The 21,327-nt window shown below is 45.2% G+C and overlaps 1 protein-coding gene across 1 annotated transcript; it reads left to right on the top strand.

Moving 5' to 3' along the window:
* The first annotated feature begins 154 nt into the window (after window positions 1-154).
* FBXO21 (F-box protein 21) lies at window positions 155-16,730 on the top strand. The gene is made up of 12 exons (XM_010022505.1): window positions 155-243; window positions 1,668-1,803; window positions 2,487-2,581; window positions 4,420-4,541; window positions 6,329-6,475; window positions 7,292-7,425; window positions 7,672-7,808; window positions 8,605-8,781; window positions 9,741-9,873; window positions 12,430-12,620; window positions 13,536-13,693; window positions 16,226-16,730. Exons 1-12 carry the CDS (start codon window positions 155-157, stop codon window positions 16,402-16,404), a joined length of 1,698 nt encoding a protein of 565 aa, XP_010020807.1. The 3' UTR covers window positions 16,405-16,730.
* Window positions 16,731-21,327: the final 4,597 nt, after the last annotated feature.

The following is a 21,327-nucleotide window of genomic DNA, read 5'->3' as shown; positions in this document are numbered from 1 at the left end:
CCATTACAGCTTCCCCAGCTCACTGAGCTGCGGCTTGGGATGACTGGCCAGATACTGTCACAAATTCAGGGTCTCTGATTTCTGAAGTGAACCTGAAATTGTACAAATGGGTGAGATCCAGCAGCTGAAATGGAGTGTGGTGGGTGATTAGCACATGCTGCTGTCCTCCTCTGGCTTTGATCGTAGAACTGTTGGCAGGAGTTTGCACGTTGACCTTGTCGTCCTGGCTGGATTCCATCGTGAGTAATTGCACTTCATCTTCCTAACGTTTTCAGTATCATTTCAACCCCAGAAATTACTCTTTCTCATCCTAAAATAAACGATTGTCATTGTTATTACGACGTGGCTCCATTTCAGCAGCAGATGAATGGCAGGGGAGCTGTCAGGAGAGAGGTTGTTATGTAATGTGAAGTTATTTGGTTAGTCTTTGACTTCATTTTGTACCTGCAATTGCAGTGGAGTTTTATGATTAACTGGTAGTAAAACATTTTCCATGTGTGGACGGACATAACTGTGTGTTTTGGTCAGTTGTTAATGATTTTTTGCACAAAAGTAGTGGTTTAAACATTTGGCCTTTTCTCTAGTTATAAAAATAAACATATATAGGTGTATGAAAGTGTGTCTGTGTGTGTATGTATATATATCTATAAAATCTGAAAAGAACCTAAGGCAATCCATGTAGTTAAAGCGAAATGTTTTGTGAAAACCAGTGAATATTAAGAGAATCCCAATATGTGACATAAACACGCCTATAAATTAAATTAAGAGGCCTTTCTCTCAGCTTTCTTCCCCAGAATAGTTCCATCTGCACTGACTCTTCATGCTTCCTACACAAATGATCTTGATATGCCCAGAGCAGTCGTGGGTATTGCTGTACTGGTGTTTTATTGCACAAGGTGCTGGTGCTAATAGCCCCCAGAACATTACCTGAAGTTAGGTTTTCAGTCGAACCTTGAAGCAAAGCTGTGGATTGTGTTTTAGCTTTTGGACTTTTAGACTCTGTAAAGCAGGTACAGCTTTCTTTTATAAGGTTTGTAAAAGACAATTATTTGTTGTATTAAAAATGAAGAGCAAAAGCATTTAGCTGTCACAATTTGACCAGAATTCTGTTTTCCTCCAGTAGATGTTGCCACCAGCAAGGGCAACAGAGGGAGCTCTGTTTTGTGCATCCTCTCAATTAGACCCACAAGGCAGGAGGAAGAACACAGGACAATGAATTCTCATTCTGTTAGATGACAAGTTAGTTTGCCAGTCTGAAGCAGTATCACATGTAAACTTTGTTATTTATTATAAAACTCTGTCTCTTTCCTGCTAGGGTGATACCTGTGTTGATCTTGCAAAGCTCTAGAGGACATCTCAAAAATGTTTAGGATATTTAGGTGTTGAAATACCCAGAGTCTGACCTTTTGAAGGTTTCCTGCTGTCAGGCTTCAGGAGACCTTAATTTTAACTAACCATTAAGTAATCAACAAAATCAGTTGGATTTATGTTTTGGTGCTTGAGTCATTGGCTTAATTTATACAATTACATTTAAAGTTGTGCTGTGTCTTGGCAGTGTCTCAGCTCCTCAAGTCACGTGCTTAAAGTAAGTAACATTTCACAGTTTTGGAGATTCTTGCTTATGTGGAAATACTAATGAATGTATTCACTTCTGTCTTACTGTGTAGATGGCCATCGCTGCTGAAGTACTACAGCCACACAGATGGTGTTAGCTGGTTTGAAGAGTACAAAGCACGGCACAATGCTGGCCTGGAAGCCCAGAGAATTGTAGCTTCATTCTCCAAAAGGTTCTTTTCAGAACATGTAAGTCCTCTTACGTAAGTATGTGCAACAGCGTAGCTACTTCTTCAGTACTTTTTATTAGCTTGTCTTTCCTCTCTCTTCACATCTTTTCAACTACACCATCAGAGATCTTGTATTTCCTCACTTTGTATGAAAATGCTCCATCACTAGCCAAAAGGGGAAGGACAGCTCAAAATCCAGAGGTGCGAAGCACACTCTGCGTATCACATTCAGCTGCTGCAGCTTTAAAAGCTCTTTGCTCATTGCTGCATGTTCAGACCTGGCTCTGGGAACTTCTGAATAGTTTGTTGACACATAACCTCAGCCTGTGAGTCTATCTCACTGCCAGGCCTTGTGCAAGGATGTGTCCTGTGAGTTGTCAGAAGTCATTTGAAGACAAAACCAGGCACAGGTTCACTGAATTGGAAAGCATGCATAAGATCTGGGGTGCTTGTGTTGCTCCATACACCCACTGTCGGAGCCCTGAATGCTGTAGTAGTTAGCTCAAATTGCTGTAGGGTGCTGCTGGGGCTCTCAGTTCATCCTGGTAATGAATCCATCGAGTAGAGACTGTAAGTGCTTGGTAAGCTGGACACATAAATTTAAAAACACGGAACAAACTTGCTTTTGAGACCTCTTATGAAATGATGTTCTTTTGAGAAGAACCTGTTGTGCTTTGCATAATTCATTGTCTGCTTTGGCAGGTCCCCTGTGATGGGTTCAGTGACATTGAGACTCTTGGGTGCCCAAGTCATTTTTTTGAGGATGAGCTGATGTGTATCCTTAACATGGAAGGAAGGTAAGAGAGTGAGGGGGTTAGGAATAGAAGGGATTTTTCTCCTTCTTCCACTGGTGGAATGTCACTGTGGTGAATTCCTGACCTCAGCTTCTGTCCTTTTGTCACTCATAAAACAACATCCCCAGGCCTACCAAGGCTGGGAAGTATTGCTATGAGTTTAGTTTCAGAATAGATGTAATATTCCCAGGAGAAACCATGTAGACTGCTCTACAGGAAGAAGTTCCTCTGGCTTTGTGTTACTGTTTGTTGCTTGTTTCCTTGTCAGTTCATGACATCTCTTGGGACAATGTTCTATGCACCCTTTTCTCTGCAGTAGTTTTGGCTTAAGGACATCCTCATGTTCCTTTTTTATTTAAACCTGGATCAGTTTGCTGAACTGATTGGAGGATGAGGCCACAGCACTGGAGGGAAGCAGGAATACTCAATAAGGAGCATGAACCCCTCTATCATGAAACTATAGCATCTTATTTTTGTCCTCCTCTTGTTGCTTTTCTTAGCTGTAGTAGGTCAGTACAATTCTTGTCTGCAAATAAGCAACTGAGTTTAATTCAGCCACTGCAGGATTTGCAGTTCTATAGATTATTCACACAGGTGAAATGTCAAGCAGGTAAATAAAACTTTTGGCTTGCATCTGCCGGGGTATTCTCATCACCATGGTTAACACTGGCCAAGATTAATATGTTACTGCTTTAGTTGAAGTTTGCTGGTAGCATATAAACGTTGCTGATTTTGCTGTGATACGAAACAGCAATAGATTGCTCTTAACGCAGCCTAATAGCCTTGATTAAAGGGACTGTTAGCAGAGCTTGGAAGAACATAACTGGAATGGCAATCATCTTATTTTTTGCCTTCTGACATCCATTTTATTACCTTCTCTGTCTGAACTGGGACTAAACATCTCTCATTTGACAACTGGTTAAAAAACCTTCGAGCCTTTGCACTGGCCAAGTGCCTCCCCATAAAGCAGAATTGGTGCTGATTACACCCTGATTAAGCTGTAGTCATTGCCATTCAGGAGCATCAGGCTAAATCATTTCCCTGGAAGATATCCCAATAAAGCACTTGTCCCTATTGAGCATCCCGATTTATTGGAAGAGGATAAAGTGTTAGGAGGTTTGATTGTTCTGCACAGAGGTATGAAGAAGGCTGATATGACTGGCAGTCTGGAGGAGAGGGAATGTAAGCAGGGACAGAGGCTGATTTGTGAAGAAGGAAACTGGTCTTGTTTTAAGCACACAGCAAGGGCAGAGTCTGGAAATCAGTAGAATTTTCCCTTTGGGTTTTTTGGGGGCCAGGACTTTGTACCATTCCTAACTACTTGGTGTAAAAGTGCTCAGTGAGGTACTGGGTAGCCCGTTGCTAAAAGCCAGAGCTTTGATGGTGAGAGGATGCTTTAAGATTGACTCTGGAGAGATCCAGAGTCAATTTGGATCTACTCCATCTGGATTAATCAGATTAATCTGGATTACTACCAGTCAGAGGGTAATGTTTTATGAATGAAATCAGGACTTTATTCACATCTTCCTGAGCTGTTTTACTTAGGATCTGTGTTGCTTCCCATGATACTGTATCCCCTCAGAATTACATACTGGTGATTGATAGGTTAAAAAACAGAGATAATAGCAGCAATGTTTTGCTTATATTGTGCTTTTTTGATGACAGATTTCCTTCTAACACTTACATTTTAGGTTGTTTCTTAACTGATAAGTGTTGTCAAACTGGTTTAGCAAAGCAATAGTCTAACTTGTAAAGCTGTAGTCACTGAAAAAGTGGAACCAAATGCTCACCCTTAAAGTGCTTGTTTAGGGCAATCCTGTTTTCTGTATTTAAATATGCAGGAAAGGTCTCACTTGGAAGTACTATGCAAAGAAAATTCTCTACTTCCTACGGCAACAGAACATCCTAAAAAACCTGAAGGAGTATCTTCAGCGCCCGACTGATCGGCAGTCGTTTCTGGAGGGTAAGTCTTTGGCACCAATCCCATGTAGAGCACCTAATGGCAGCTTTCCATCATTGTTCTTGTACTTGGAAAGAGCCTTCCTCGCTTATATTTCAGCTTGGACAACACCTCAGAATTGAGTTTGCATTTCTGGTGTACCAGAAATCCTTAAAATCTTGCAGTAGTTGTGTACGGGAGTGTCAGGATTGCATTAGCTTCTGTCAGTGCTGTGAGCTTGAATCATTGCGTATGGACAGATGAGCTGAAAACCACTGGAGAAAATGTTAAATGCTTGTATTTGAATCCTGAATAATATAGTGAAGAAATCAGCAGTAGCTCAGCATCCTCATTAGCTGGTGTTTCAGAAGCATTTTAACTGTGGCTCATGGGCTGAATAGGGCCCTACCAGACCAACTGATCTGATTTCGAGTCAGCTCCCTCTTATCTCCTTTGCCAGGAGCTTCTCAGATAAAGGCAAGGAGCAACCTGCAGGCAGGGGGAATTGTTGCAGCTTAAAGCCTGTGTGATGTGACTTTCTCTTGGGAGCTATTTGCTGTTGAAGCTGTGCATTGTAGAGCTGGGGAATAGACAGAAATCCAGTCACGGGGTGGGAAGGCACGTGCACCTGATAGGAGGAAAGAAAAGGCTTTTCTGCTATTAATGTCCTCAGTCCGGTGGATTATTCTCTTCTTCAGGCTTTCTGTGGAGAATATAGTCTTCTGAATGGATCAAAAGCTGCCAGTGTCTGTAGAAGAGTCCTTTACTCTTGATACATACCTTAGAAATGTCATACTAAAGAGTCTTTATCACCAAAGCTGATGCTTGTTACTGGCAATAGAATTTGAAGAAGAGACTGTGGTAGGGCAGGAAGGGAAAGCTAAAAGTGGCCTTTTCTGGAAACAACCGAGGCAGATAATTATGTGACTTCATCATATGGGTCACAAATAACATGCATTTGTCTGCTATGGAGGTACTGTTAAAGCACCAACACAGATTTTTGTGAGGTTTCATCTCGTCAGCACGAGGAGCACTTTGGGGGGCAGGAGGGGGAGGTGAAGAAGACATTGCCTGGGCCCCTGCTGAAAGCCTTGATTACAGGCCTGTCATGGACATGTTACCAAAGCATGTGGGAAGCTGGAAGAGGTATGATCCATGCAAAATTCTTGCAGATAAATACAGTTGATGCCAAAGGTTGAAAAAAGTTGGAAAGAGGAGTGGTGACAAGATGACAGAAGATTCTGAGAAAGGGCTATTTTTTTTCTTGCAGAAGTTTGACAGGAGAGGCTTGGGCAGAAGGAAAATGACAATCTGTAATAGTGGGTTTCTGACATGAAGATGGAAGAGGGTGTGGAAGAGAAAGATGAATGTAGTAGAAGAGGGAATGATAAGCAAGAATGATAGCTATGAAGGATGTGGCAAGAACAAATCAGAACTAAAGCAGTAGTGAAGTTGAGATGATTTCAGGCTCTGAATAAAAAACATTGTAGGTTGGGAGGATGCCAGGAGATGCAGTGTGACCAGAGGGTTGGCTCGTTAAGCCTGGTCTAGCAGCATACCTGCTCAATGTATGAATCTATTGCTTTCCCTTCCAGATGGTGGAGAAGAGAATACTGAATTGAATTGGTATTTCTCACATCAGCTTATTCTTTGCATTTTATGTGACAAATCCGATATATGACTGCAGATTTTAAAAGGAAAGCTCTTACGTTCTGCTGCAATTGATTGCTGCATGTCTGGAATTTAAAGCAGGGAAAAGTAAGCCAAGAAAAAACTGAAGTCCTGTTTCTTATATAGCTTGTTTTTTGCAGGTGCTGTTTTAATCGATCAGTACTGTAACCCCCTGTCAGACATCTGCTTAAAGAGTGTCCAGGCACAAGTGGATGATATCACAGACAAAGTGCGCAAAGTCCTGCGGACAAGGAACCCGCGGCACCCCAGCTTGGCTTCCAAGGCAGGTACTGTACAGAAACACAGGCTTTACTGCAGAGCATTTCTGCAAGCCTAGACACAGGCAGACACGGTGAAACTGTTGAGTTATTGCTGCTTAAAGAGCTGTTGGTCTATTCCCTGGCAAGCATATTCTGACATTTGCCTAAACCATCATTCAGGAAGCAGCCACAGGGACTCCGTAGCCCAGGGTTGTCAGTCCATCTGATGCTGTCTAAGCAAAAAGAATTGGGAGGGGAATTCTTTCTTCTTTCTTTTCCCATTTGTCCCTGAAGACTTAAATAGTCCTGATATCTGTCACTCAGCTGTGGGGCCCCCTGGGATTGACCTCATTTCCTCTGCAAGTCTCAAAGGCAGCAGGAGTAGAAACGGTATGTGCTTTAACATCTCCAAAGGTCAGGCAGCATCTTGCTCGTAGATTTTTTTTTTTTATCACCACTATCCAACTTTTGCTGTCTTCCAAAGGGAGAATGGATGATCTGCCTGTACCTGTATATCTGGTGTGGCCAAGCTGGGACTCTAAAGCAGTGAAAGGACACTTCCCATGCCCAGGCAGCATGATGTGTCCAGCTGCAGCCCTGTGCTGGCACGGGGTGGTTAGGATCCAGTCCTTTAGCCACAGAAGGAAGCGAGGAATTGCTATTGCACAGCTTAGGTGCAGGGTGATCCACTGAGCCAGGCCACGTTGTGAGCAGAGTACTACAACACTGCCATGGTCAACCTTGTGTCCTTAGTCCTTGGGAAGAATTTTGCTATAAGGTTCATTGCACAGAGGTTAAGCACACTTGTTTCCTCAGTCTTTATTTCATTGCATGTATTTTTAGGAGAGGTCCTGATTCCAGAAGTGGAGCTTCAGCGGCAGGTACTTGATGCTATGAATTGTGTCCTATATGAGCAGTTGAAATACAAAGGGAATGAACTGGATTACTACAACTCCCTGAATTCATACATTCACCAGGTATGTGTATGTTGCACAAAAACCAGGAGACTAGAAGGCTTGAAACATCTATTTGTGGTGGTTATCTGTCTGAACGTAGTCAGGCAAATAACGCACTCTCAAGAACCACTTGTTGTAAAGTCAATATGATACCATCCTTCAGCGCATATTCTGTCAAGTCGGTGTATTTTCATTTGTGAAATCAAACCTTAGGGGTTTCTGGTTTTCTTAGTATCCTTCATGTTTTTATCACACTTCTATCCCCAGGTTTTGATCCGCAGGACAGGAATTCCCATCAGCTTGTCTGTGCTGTATTTAACAATTGCCAGGCAGCTGGGAGTCAAGCTTGAACCAGTGAACTTCCCTAGCCATTTTCTGCTGCGATGGTGTCAAGGAAAGGAAGGGTAAGTGACCTGCTGAATCTTGAAGCTATGTCCACAGTAATAAAAGCCAAAAAGGATTTACAAGTCCAGACCTGTATCAGAATGTTTTATTATTTTCCATCTATAATTATAACCTATACAGAGAAAAAGATCAGACCCCTACAAAAGTTTTCCCAGAACTGAACTGTGCTGCTGATAAATAGTAACAGATTTCCTGTGTACAGTAATAGTAACCATGAGGTAATGATTCTCTGACTCAAGAAAATTATGAAAAGCTGAAAAGAAGAAAAAAGGTGCTGATTTCATTTAACCTTTCATACAGAACAGTTGCTACAGGCCACTGCTGCTGTTCTGGGTATTTATTTAATTCTCTGAGTCAATGCAGAACACATCTTTGACCAGATCATGATCAATTTACAGAACTCTGTGGTTTGTGAATGACATCAGCAGTCCAAGTGACTTTTTTGGAACTAAGCTTCAGATGTCATATGCGTGGGCTTTGCTACACTTTCCAGTGCACTGTCATAATATAATCTAGCAATAGATACAGCAAACGTGAAAATATCTGAAGGAAAGAACTGGCATGATAGAGTGAAATGTCCTTGTAGTTCCTCTCTCTCTTCCCATATATGTTTATCTGAACCAGCAGCTAAAAGGAGAGAGAAGGTACCAGGTAATCTCTTTTTAAGGGAGACCTGAGGTATGAATGAAATGTGCTTTTCAAACAAGCTTGAAACTGCTGAGGGAAGAACAGAAATAGGTAATGCTGCTTGTCCATGAGACACATCATCACCATTTACTTCCCTTGTTTCCTTAGAAGCACTGATATTTTTGACTACACCTACATTGATGCCTTTGGGAAGGGGAAGCAGCTGACAGTGAAGGAGTGCGAGTACCTTATTGGCCACCATGTGACAGAAGAGTTCTATGGAGTGGTGACTTCAAAAGAGGTCTTGCAGCGGATGGTGGGGAATCTCTTAAACCTTGGCAAGCGGTGAGTTGATCATCAGGCCTCTCAGGCCTCTGAAAAGAAGGGCCCAGAGTATCCTGTCTGCACATCCCACACTGCTTGTTCACAGTGTTTGAGTGAGTGCTTTAAAAAGATACCAGTCACCCCAGGGGATCTTAAATTCTGTATGTCATGTTGCATTCTCTAGTTGTTTTTAATCACCTGTGGTGGTATTATGTGGAAACAAGAGTAGTCAGTAAAACTAGTTCTCTGTAAGTAAATGGACAGATCTCTTTTTTGCTTTTGTGAAAAGCTGATAGGCACTGCCCACCATAGAACAGAGACCTTCGTTATGACCTGGTAAGCACACCCCACATGCTCAAATGAGCAGTTTCAGAGGTAGTGCTGGTTTGTGGAGCATCTGGGTTGCGAGGGTGGTGAGGCACTGGAATAGGTTGCCCAAGGAAGTTGTGAACGCTCCAACCCTGGCAGTGTTCAAGGCCAGGTTGGACAGAGCCTTGGGCAATATAGTTTAGTGTGTGGTGTCCCTGCTCATGGCAGGGGGGTTGGAACTAGATGATCTTAAGGTCCTTTCCAACCCTAACTATTCTATGATTCTATGATTTTCAGATATCCCTGATAATCACCTAGACAGAAATCAGAGTGAGAGGATTGCTTTAGGTGTAATTAAAGTAGGGGAACAAAAGCAGATTTCAAAAGAGATAGCTTGGAGAGCAAATTCTTCATGTAGGATTATTTGACCAAGTAGAATGTCAGTGAAGTGGGAGGGTAGATTCCGATCAGAGGTCACGTTGTAGCATTTTTCCTTCTGAGCAGGCTGTTGGATGCAATGAGTGACAGTCAGTGCTGTAGTCCCTCTTACTGAATGAGCATGCCTGTACCTGTAGCATCATTTTTTGTGGCTGTCCCTGTACTGGGATCAGAGTACTGGGAACAGGGGTTAAAGAGCTAGCCTTACAACTGAGTTTCTTTTCTGCTGGCAGAGAAAGCACTGATCAGTCTTACCAGCTCTTGAGAGACTCATTGGATCTATACCTGGCCATGTATCCGGACAATGTGCAGCATCTAATGCTCCAGGCTAGGTTATACTTCCACCTGGGAATCTGGCCAGAAAAGGTACCTCACCACTCGGTTGTATGCTTTCTCATAGACTAAGTACTGTTAACACTAGTCTATTGATTTTTGGACTACGTCAGCTTGCATTACAGTCTGCCACAAGTTGTTTCTGTAATAAATGCAATTGAATGAGTTATCACATTTCAGAGAATCAATTTCTACTCTATGAAGCAGGGAAAGGAGGATGATTCTTGCTTGCTTGCGCTAGGGGAAACTTGTAAGCAGCATCAAGTCTGAGTCGTAATTTATGATTTACTGCCCAAGCCTGACAGCTTATCTTGCAACCAGTGCTATGGACTTCTGGCTGTAAGTTATAAGAGCATTCTGGTTCATGACTGGATTGTGGTAGTGGTGGTAAAACTCTTGCTGGACTCGTATAAAAGCAATTACCTTATTAGAAAAGTTACAGGAACTTACGTTTTATAAATACAGCCAAAGCCATTCTCTGAAACCTTAGCCACACAATCAGTGGCTCTTGTGAAAAAGCAACGTAATATTCTTGTCCTTGGATTCTTTTTTAATACCACCTTTAGCTTAGCAGCTGGAGTGCTGCTGTCTTGTGAATGTGGGAAAGAAGGTGCTGAGACTTAAAAATTGGTTGTCTAGATCATCTGTGCCTTTCAGTGAGTTAAAGGCACAGGGAAGAAGCATGTAACTCAAAGTATCATTTCCTTAGTGTGTCACTACAGCAAAGAGGTGTTCCCTAGTGAAAATTCCACATACTGCTTTAGTGAAGCTCACACACTTGGGCAATGCCTGTGCCATTTCCAAAAGTGAAGTTTGGGTGATGAGTCAGAATTATTGGCTGGACAGCTGAGCAGAAGGCAAAGCTCTTTCCACCAAGTTCACTGAAGTGCAGAACTGCTGGAGAAGCTGCCTTCCTGTTGAAGAACAAACCGTGCTAAGCTTGCCCTTCCTTTCTTACAGCAGCAAGCTTTAGGATCACCACGTTAAAACCAGCACAAACTAAGAAATTCTCTACAGAGGGGACTCACTGAGCTGAAATAGCAACTGTATGTGTATAGGCGACAGCTAAGTGAAACACTGAAAGATCTTCCTTCCCCTTTCTGGCACTCAGTGATGTGTTTGTAAAGCACCAAGCCTTTACCTACTTGCATTTTTCTGCCTCTCAGAGCAAATAATAGAACAGCATGGCTGAGTTTTACATGTAATTTCTCTGTAGCACATTGCCAGATGCACTGAAAATGTGCAAATTTGGGCTTTGCAGTATTGCATCCAGTCGTTCCAGGCTATTGGGTAGAGTTTTAGCCAGCCAGAGAGAATGCTCTGTGTCTGACAGAAGAGAAGACGCTGGATTTAACAGAGGTCTGCCAGATTTATGGCAAGTGGTACACAATCTTAAAAGTCAAACCAAGTTGCATAGAATGTTGTCCTAAATGTTTGCAAATAACAGTAAATGAAATAGCCAAGAATCTGGCAGCTCTGGTCACTGTCAGGCCTTCCCCTTTCTGTAGGATTTTCCAGGTTTCTCGCATCCTTCTTGAGAAGCCAGCCAAAGAATTAAGGTGGCCAAGAAGCCTGAGCTGTGCTACTGCTTCTCATGCCTTATTACTCACCTGTTCTTTCTCTGAATTTATTTTCTTTGCCTCTTGGCTGATGTTCATGCTCAACAGCCTGAGATTTCTATTCTGCTGCTGCTCTGAACTTAGAGTGACCAAAACTTCCAGCGTGTGATCAAGTAGATGGTCCTTTTGCCAGGTGCTGAAATGTGTCAGATTTTGGGACTGTGGCAGCACTTGAGTATTTGGGGTGGATGTATCTGTCTTTTCTCAACCTGTTTAGGCAACAGTTTTGTTAAGAGCAAGGAGGAAAAGAAAATAAAACTTGGACTTCCTGCCTCTAACAAACTTGGTAGCAGGATGCTCTAATGTCTGGCACACATAACAGCGTGCCAGAGGGTGTTGGTGGGCTGGTGTTCTGGATTGACAGGGTTTGCTACTTTGAGTGCACTTCTAGTGTTCTTTAGTCATCCTGAGGCAGCATGTTCTCTGTCTCTTATTCACTATTACATGGTATAGCAACACAGAGACTCTTTGCCTTTCCTTCTGTCTTGCAATGTTTTTCCTCTGTCAGGTTCCCACAGACATGCTGAGGAACTCTTAAACTAAAATGTTTTTTCTCAAGTACAGCAGAAGTCATCTGGAATCACTTCACAGCAGCAGTTTGGGAGACAGCAACCTCTTTAACATTTCAGAAACCTTGAAACAGTCTTGTCAATGCCTTGTGGTCGCAAAATGTGACGTGATAGCTTGTATGACATAGTTTTAAGGAGCTGCTGTGCTCAACAGTGCCCTTCCTTGAAAGTAGGGAGCTTTACAATTAAAAGAGAACTGTTGGCAGTATGAAGAACTCCTTGAGAGTGTGTAGCTAGAGCAGAGGTTCTCAGTCCTCTGTGGAAGACTCGTGTGGTGGACCTCTAGGCCTGGGCACTTAGACATAGCTAACTTGAGTGATATATATGTATATATATATATGTAAGTGTCAGGCTGCTGTAGAGACTTGTTCTGAATCTGTCTTTTGGTTTGGTTGCTGAAGGTTCTGGACATCTTGCAGCATATTCAAGCTTTGGACCCATCCCAGCATGGGGCCGTTGGGTACCTAGTTCAACATACCCTGGAGCACATTGAGCGGCGGAAGGAGGAGGTGGGACCCGAAGTGAAGCACCGTTCAGATGAGAAGCACAAGGAGGTCTGCTTTTCCATCGGGCTGATTATGAAACACAAGAGGTGAGCCCGTCAAAACCTTCCCCATATTAGCAGGCTGTAGTGTAAGGATGAGTGCAGAGGTGTTGGTTCTGATAGTAATGAGATGTGGTTTTATCTGCCAAGGAGGTATCTGGAATGGAAAATGCCATGTGCACCTAATGCCATGCACCTTGTAGGAAAATGGGAGCAGTTCTGTCCTTTGAGAGAGCAAGTGTATTCACTGCTGTTTGCTTGCAGAGGTAGAATTTCCACAGCCCGGAGCTCTTCACGAAACATCAGTAATCAGTTTCTGATGAGGGACCGTGGAACAGAATCTACTTCAAAAGAGACTGTAAGATTCCTAAGACAGCTTACAGATCTTTCCCTGTGCTATTATTATCCCCTCTTCCTGCATTGCACAGAGGCTTTGTGTTCCTGTCTGTACTACTCTGCCAGAGTGACATGCCAGCCCTGTGTTGCTTCAGCTACTCCTCTGACTCGACGTGTGGAGCATATTTGAAGGGCATCAGCAGTGACAGTTAGAATACCTCAGGATTAATCACATAAATATGCTGAAAATAATGATGGCTTTAGTACTGGGATTACCACATCTGTGTGATGGGCACACAAGTAATTGCACAACACAGTAGGATGGTTGATTCACTCCCTGTTGTTTCCTGTTCTCCTGGTTGCTGGCTTAGAGTATCTCTCCCATTCTCTCTTTTTCTTGCTAATGTTTGGTTTTCCTTTGTCTTCAGCTGTTTGTTCCAGTCTGTTTATCCGGTCACTCCTTTGGTGAGGTGGTCATTTCTCTCACCTCAAAATACACACATGTACACACAGTCTTTGTGCCACCTGACACGAGGTTCCTGTCCTGTTTGTGCTGTATTCATCTTGAGGGAAGAGAGCTGGCTCTGGAGCTCTCACAGTCTTGGGTGTGCTATTTCTTTTAATTAGATATGGCTACAACTGTGTGATTTATGGCTGGGATCCTGCCTGCATGATGGGGCATGAGTGGATCCGGAACATGAACGTCCACAGCCTTCCACACGGCCCCCACCAGCCTTTCTACAACGTACTAGTGGAAGATGGCTCTTGCAGATATGCTGCTCAAGGTGAGTAAGTCTCCTGTGTTTATTATCCATTTTAGAAGTATGTTAGGAGAAAGGGATGCTTAAGGGATTAACTCTTTTAAGTATGAAACATAAACTGTTAGTTAAGTTTGAGGTAGGAAGGAAAATGATTTTGAATCATGGCCTGCTTTGTTTGCTCTCCATGAATTAATTTTAAGGACCACTCTGGTATAAGCTCCTCTTGCCCAAGAAGTGTCTTTTGGACATGGTTGTTTTTATGGTGTCATAATTGCTGCTTTTGAAAGAAGTCAGTCATCTTTTACTGAAGTCTGAAGTTCTGTCAGCAGCTCTCGCTCTTTGAAATCATACTGTGCTTTGGGCAGGACCTCAAAATGGGATTTAGTGAGGGAGCAAACAAGCTTTGCTTGTGAGGGCATGGTTCTGAGCAGCTGTCATCGAGACACTATGTGCCAAGAACACAGGTAGCATGGATTTAGTGGCACCTTTCATAAAAAGAGGACAAAAAATGAATGTTTCTACAACTGCAAAGCAATGTAGAAGTTTGTCACTCACTCTTCCTGCAGTATACCGTAAGAAAGGAAATGCTTGTCTGATGGACAGAATATCAGGTGAGGATATAGGAAGAAGTGTTGAACTGAGGTTCAAAAGAAAGAATAATACATCTGTAACTGTACACTGTAAACAGAGTGTTCCTTTGCCTCATGTTTGTTCTTCTCCCTGTGATCCAGAGGCATCCCATCCAGCTGGCAGGGCAGCTGCACAGCCTGATTGTGTTTTGCTAAGAGATGTAGGAGCTGCTGGAGTGGAAATGCTGAACAAAATGCAGTTCAGCTCTTTCACTAGGGGTGCTCTCTAGCATGTTCTGCTCCCATACATGTGAGCAAGAGGTGGTTTTATAGGAGAGGACCCTCCTACCTTTGTAGGTGTAAAGTGTAGGTATTTCCCACTGTCCTGAGAGTTGCTTTATATTCAGTGGATGAAGTGGGAACTGGGAATGTTGCTTATATTAGGCAGTAGTTGACATATCAAAGAGTCTTAAAACCCAAAAACTTCCTAGAATAATCTATTCATAATATATAATAAAATATGCATCTTATACTTGTTTATAAACAATTAGATAAAAGGTGTAATACTGGCTGGTTCCAGAGCACAGTGTATTTTAACCAGACTGTAGGTGACACTGTTGTCTCTGTGCCATAAAAGTGTTTTGATATGGCTAGGGAAAATTGAAGGGTTTGTCCTTGCTGAAATCTTGCTGCCTGACTGTTGAGTATCCCTCTAAAATACATCCTCAGATCAATTGGGAAGGGTCTATTTCATAACTTACTGACCTGACTTTGGAGATGGGGTGATAGTTTTTAATGAAAGCATCTTAAACCAGCATGCAGAGTTTTATCTACCCAGTTCAGAAATAACCACAAGCTTATTATAAGTGACTGTACCTCAGTTTGACTCCTTTCTGGGTATTTGTAGGTTGAGCTGTAGCTATTCCAAACCACCTGTTTCATACAGTGAGTTTGGTGTCTACCTGTCCATTCTTGTCTTTTTTGTTTGCTTTGTGGCAGCAGAGGCCAGGTACCTGGCTCAGAACTGCTTTTCAGCACATTTCTCAGGCTCCCCACCTAGTGCCAAACTCAAACTCTTCCCCCCTGCCAGCTTCTGTTTCATCACAGTGTTTCTCTCTCTGTTCACAGCTCAGTGCTCAGCTGTGCTTCTGCAGAGCATATTGGAGTGTCAGTTGTCTTCTGTAGTGGTGCAGTATACAAACAAGGTAGTTTGCAAGGACTGCACCAGCCCACTGAGGTGTAGAAAGTGCTTGTGCTTTTGGCTGCACACAGGCATACAGTAGCTTCAAAGAGCCTGTATGGATTATTGCAGCTTCTGTGTGCTCTCTGTAGTGAACTGAATAGTTTGAGACAGATGAATTATTCCTGAATGCATCCCGTCTTGTTCCCACCCTGCCTTGCAGATCAGTCAGGCTTTGGGATTTAGGCAGCTTTTGTTTCTACCTGTGTGTCCGGCGCACAGTGTGAGACATGCTTGAAACCCGGGCTGGTGACGTAGAGCAAGAAACACTCAGCTCCTCTGCCAGGACAGCCCTGTGCAGTCAGCCTCCCCTTGGAGCAACTGAGAAGGATCTTCCCTAGAAACTGATCTCCCGTGGGACTTGAGGGATCAGAGCTCAGTGTGGCAGCTTCTCCTTGTGCTTACAACCAGGACCTGTGACTGAGTGGGAGCAGGCCACTGCTCACTGCAACCTGTGTAACCAAGTGGGAGCAGGCCAGCCCTCTGCTGCTCTAACCTGATGTCAGACTGTGGTCTCAGGCATGAACCAGTTTTCATACTGCTAGTGAATGGGTTCAGCGTCTCTTAGGAGGTGAGGCTCTGGAGCATCCGTACTGGCGCACCGTGTGTCGTTTCCTGGATTAGCTTTTTGTCTTTAAAGCACCAAGAGGTGGTGTTGTAGAGACAGAAGCAAGACTTGAGAGGTGCAGGATTTACTGCCTTGCAGTAGGGCATTTCATGTGGTGATAACCTTTCCTTTCCTAACAGAGAACCTGGAATACAACTCTGAGCCTCGGGAGATCCCTCACCCTGACATCGGCCGCTATTTCTCGGAGTTTACTGGCATTCACTACCTAGCAAATACCGAGCTAGAAATTCGGTACCCAGAGGATTTGGAGCTCACACGTGCCACAGTTCAGAAGATCTACAATTCAGGCAAGGAGTGAATGCAAAAGGCACCGTGAGGACAGAAGCAGCTGGAGTGTAGCTTTACCCTCTTTGCAAAACTTGCGTGGAAGGCAAGTTTGGTGACAATCCTTTGGCTTAATGCATTGAAAATTGCATTGAACTTTGTTAACTGGTGCTATAGCATCTTTCTGTTGCCTGCCTGCCCATTCTGGCCCAAAGGCACAGGGACACATTGGTAGTTGAGGCCAAGCTTAAGGATCTTGCAGGGACAGTCGTGTTGAGAAGCGTGTTGTCCTCTGGAAGGATTTGCACATCCTACTCGTTCTGTGATTGTCTTGCCTAGAAGGTCAACTCAGTGATATCCCTGGTATGGAATGTGGAAGAAGCCCCTCTTCCAGAGAAGGAAGTTGCTTGTCCTTGCAGTGATGTGGGTTTCGTTTGGTTGTGTTTTGGGTTTTTTTTAATGTTTTAATCTCATGCAGGTGATAGTTTTTAAAGTCTCTTACGTTTCACTGTTGTCTTCTCCGGTCTGAATTCTTGGTCAGATTTTGCTCCACCTCTGTAGTCTGATTGTTCATAGAGCTACCATTCCAATGCTAAATATCCTTACGGGCCTGGGAAAGAGCCCCAGCAACAAAACCAGTAGCAGCTGGGCTTCCAAGGGCGGCCAGAGCACTGGTAACACTGAGGTCCAGTTGGCCACCTAATGCTGAAGATGAACTTCTAGCCCTTTCCCTTGCCTGCTAAACATATGCAGTCCATGGTCTTACTTTGTTTTTTGGTCTGTTCATCATTTATGTCCAAGACAGGATCTGTGGCACAGCTGTGAGTGCTCCCAGGATGATTTTGAATCTCATGGCACTGTTTCATGGAAGCCTTGAGGTCAGTGCCAGGGTGACTTTGATGTATGGGGAGCTTCCTCTTGCTGCCATGTCCAATCTGTAGGTATTTATGCAATACAGTGGGATTGTGACTGGAGACTGGCCAACCCTGGAGTCAGCCAGGCTGTGTCTGGAAGAGAGATGTGAATTCCTGTAGCTTGAGGCCTTCTTCCTTTTTGCCAAAAGAGAATGGATTGGGGGAAGCAGATATTCCACTGCCCAGAAGGGAAGAGCTTCAGCAGCTCAAGGCACATGAATTTTAACATGACTTAAAGGCCCAGACGAAACCACTGCAGAAAAGGTTTTCCTCTGGGTTCAGATACTGCAGGGTGCAGAGTGACACAGTGTCTGTGCATCCATGGAACCTGCACATCCTTGCGGTTTCTGAAGCAATGTCTATAGACTAACTGCAGTTAGTGTCTCCTGTCACTGTCCACTTGCAATACAGTAGTTATCTCAAAGATGAGAATTAGGTACTGTGCCCTGTAGAGTTAGGTGGATGCTCTTAGTCTGTTATAGCACTTCAGGTATCCCCACGTGAAATCCCACAGCACTCCTCTTAAAAGAATGCTTGAACTGCATGCCATCCTATTGGAATACTGAGCATTAATTAAACATGAGAAATAAATATGGAAAGCCCAGCACTTTTGCCAGTGGAGTGGTGGTGGTGGTGTGCAGCATCTTGGTGCTTTAGGAAGAAGAGCCCTGTGTGGTTAGTGCTGAGGAATGGTGAAGGTGCAGTACTCGAAGTAAAACTGTGGCTTTAAAGACATCTGTACTGAAATGGACTTGGGAGGGAAGGAGGAAGGGACTAAAGAACTTCAATGGAAGCAGGAGGGACCCAACTAAAAGCCAGGTAGAGAGTCATTAAGCAGAATCCTAAAATCTTGCTGGACCTCAGCCCTCCAAGCGTATTTGAGGGTTGAAAACAGGTTCCTAAGCAGGGATGCAAGGCTGGGAATGGGATTGTTGATGCTGGTAGCTGAGAACAGGCATGCAGCAGCAGGGCTTGGGCTCCCCATTCCCAGGATGAGGTTTGCTTTGCGACAGCATAGGCATTGGTGAGCTTCCTGGGGCTTTACGCTCCCCTCTGCTAAATGGGTGGCCTGTTGACACCTTGTCCTTCTCAAGTGCATCAAGGGAATTGCCACATACTGAGCTTATAGGAATCCTTAGCAAGATAGGCTGCCTGAATACTGGGTAGAATTATGCCATAAAAAGCCACAGGAGTCAACAGAAAGCTACCCAGAGTTACTCTGAGAACTGGTACTGGACAAGGCACATGCAACCCACTTGTAAACATGCTGTGTACTTTAGGATGTGGGTCCCAGTGCAGCAACAGGCCCCATTGTACCCACCTTTCTGAGGCCTCTCTAGGTTTATATTCCAGAAAGAGTGAGCAAGGAGCAGTGGGAACTGCTCTTCCCGAGGTTCTCACAGTCTTTCCCCACCCCCCAGGCTTTAACCATTTCCAGTTTTGTGGGGGGTGCAAGAGGAGAGTGTCACAGCAGAGGACAGGCCCACATGCACAGGGAATCCAGCAGCCCTGTAACTAAAGTCTCTCATCCTTTCAGCAATATTTTAAGGTCTCCTTGCCTGCTTTGCCACACAGAGCACATCAGTGCCAACACAGTCTTGTATGTGCCAAATTCAGAGGAACTGGAGGAGTTGCAATAGGCACCACACAATGTCAGCACAGGGGCCCAGTCCAGTTCTGGGATCCAGACAAAATCAAAAGGAAATGGTGTGTAAAGGCTTCACTTTCTGTTTTCCTGGTTTGATTTTGGTTGGGCATGCCAGCCACCTCCTTCTGTGTTGCTGCTCGTGGGGTAGGCTGTGTTGCATGCTACAGGTTGGGTCTTTGGTCTTGACAAGGAGGAATTCCCATGTAAGTATTTATTTGCAGCTGTGGGAGACCCCAGCCCAAGCATCCAGTGTGGCCAAGGAAAAGGAACCACAAGGATCCCTCTCTATCCCTGCTTGAGAACCTCTGGAAAGGCACTTCAGTTCCCACAGGCTGAACATCTGAGGTCCAGCGCTGCTGGCTAACACCTCTTTGGGTTGGTGGAGGTCACATTAGCTGTTTGCCTGTGTCTCAGGCCTTCTGTCCCCCCCCTCCTCTCCTGGCAGCACAGGCATCTTGGCAGTCACCATTTCCCCAAGAAGACATCAGTGGATCCCAAAAGTTCCTTGTGTCTGTGAGTAATGTCTGGGTCCATGTGGACGTATGTTGAAGATGGTACATTTGCATGTTGTGATCTGTCATGTCTGTGCAGAGCTCACGTGGGGAGAAGGGATACTTTGCTTTCTGGAGAAGGTGGAATTGCCCTTCTCTTGTCTGGCTTGACTCACCACCATCCCACCAGGCAGAAAGCCTGTCCAGGTTGGTCTGGTGCAGTACCAAAGACCTCTGGTCCTGGGTCTCCTGGGGGCAGAGGGTTGAATTTCCCACAGCATGGAGCAGAATGGAGATTGCCTTTCCATCTTCTCCTTTTTCTTTCCAGGTGCTGTGGACAGGACAGCCAGGGTGCTATGATGCTAAAATGGCTTTCTGGAGGGTGAAGGAAAAACACAGGGAGAGGGGGAAAGAGCAGGCTGGGAGGGGACAGGAAGCAGGTAGTAGATGCTGTCTGGGTCATTAGGACAAAGGCACAGAGAGCTGAGCCAGTGGTGCCACTGGGTTATGGGGTTTGGGAATGTCACACAGGTAGCACCATTCCCAGACTTCCTCTAGCAAGGGAGTGAGGGCTGTGGGCAGCAGCCTCCTGGGGGAGGTTTGTCCTCCCTCACAGGGCAATATCTTGGTGTGCTGCTGCTTGTGAGAGGGGCTGGAGAGCTGCTCCACCGGCAGAGTGTGTTCCCTGAGGCAAGGGAGAGACAGCTGATGATGCTGCGTCCTCTTGGGAAGCCATCGCACCACACAGAGCCAGCAGGGACACACTAGAGCACCCCCTGACAACCCCCAGAACCGAGGCCATGGAGGGAGCATGGTCTCTGTGACAAACTGGCAATTTGTCACCAACCTTTACAGCAAACCCAGAGGCCCCAGGACCCTGCGCACAAGCCAGTCCTGCCTCCAGCCGTGGAGAGCTGCATCCTCTGGGGCTCTGCTGCTGTACGGAGGGTGAGGGGAGGAAAGGACTGCTGGGGGTTGGAGGAGAGCCCCTGGGGATCTTCTGATCCCTTCCAGGCCCCCTTCACATTCACACTGGCTTGCTCAGGGTATTGTCCTGACTAGTTCTGAGCATCTCTGAGGGATGTCACAGCTCCGCAGGCCCTTCTTCCCCAACGGCAGGACACAGGGCCTGCCTCTGTAGGCAAGGATGGAGTGGTGCATGTGTTACCCCTCTCTCCTACCTTCCTCCTTTCAGCTGGAGGTACCTGGGCTGGGCAAAAAGATACTTGTAGATGAAGAATTGCTGCCCCAGACCTGAAGCGTGAGGACCCCTGAGCCCCAAGGTCTCCTGACACTGCTGAGGCTGCAGGATGGGGCTATCTTCCCCTTTCTCTATTTATTTATTTTTAAAAATAAGCAGGTATTTTATTGCATCTGGGGCAGGTGGAGGCTGGAAATGATTTGGTTCCTTTCCTGTTTCTATTTGGATTTAAACCAATAAACCATACTGACTTGCTACCTGCTGCCCGAGCCTGCTGTGTTCCTGAGAGCCGCCTTGAACCTGCTGCCTTGTGCAGTTTCCTCTTCCCCAGTGCTTGTGGGAGGCTGACGTGTCCCTGCCAAGGCCTGAGCCTTGTCTGGCAGCGAGAGAGATGGTGACAGAAGCACCCACCTCTGCACTGGGCCCTGCCAGACCTGCTGCTACCCTGCACCCCCAGGGCTCACAGCTCGCCCCCCTCCTTTGGGGGATCCTGTGTCACCCCTGTGTCTATGCCCCTTTCTGTCTTCCACCCCCCTCCTGGGTCCCAGGGTTGGGGGGAACCGAATGGTTTGGGTGGGCACCAGGGTTGCTGCAGGGCATCCTGGAGTGGGGGAGGCCACTGGCTCAAGTGCTGGGCATGGAGGAGGGCACTACCTCCCCTTCTCCTGGAGCATGGTGACAGCAGAGCCAAGCAGTGCCACTA

Source organism: Nestor notabilis, unplaced genomic scaffold, assembly GCF_000696875.1.
Source record: "Nestor notabilis isolate BGI_N333 unplaced genomic scaffold, ASM69687v1 scaffold31929, whole genome shotgun sequence".
NCBI classification, from domain to species: Eukaryota; Metazoa; Chordata; class Aves; order Psittaciformes; family Psittacidae; genus Nestor; species Nestor notabilis.
This window is presented reverse-complemented; position numbering and strand designations above follow the sequence as displayed.

Excerpts from the sequence above, each read along its gene's own strand:
- FBXO21 (XM_010022505.1), top strand. The coding sequence starts at position 155 with ATGCTGCTGTCCTCCTCTGGCTTTGATCGTAGAACTGTTGGCAGGAGT. Across the intron at positions 8,782-9,740 it reads CTCTTAAACCTTGGCAAGCG|AGAAAGCACTGATCAGTCTT; the intron begins GTGAGTTGATCA and ends TTCTGCTGGCAG. Across the intron at positions 13,694-16,225 it reads TTGCAGATATGCTGCTCAAG|AGAACCTGGAATACAACTCT; the intron begins GTGAGTAAGTCT and ends CTTTCCTAACAG.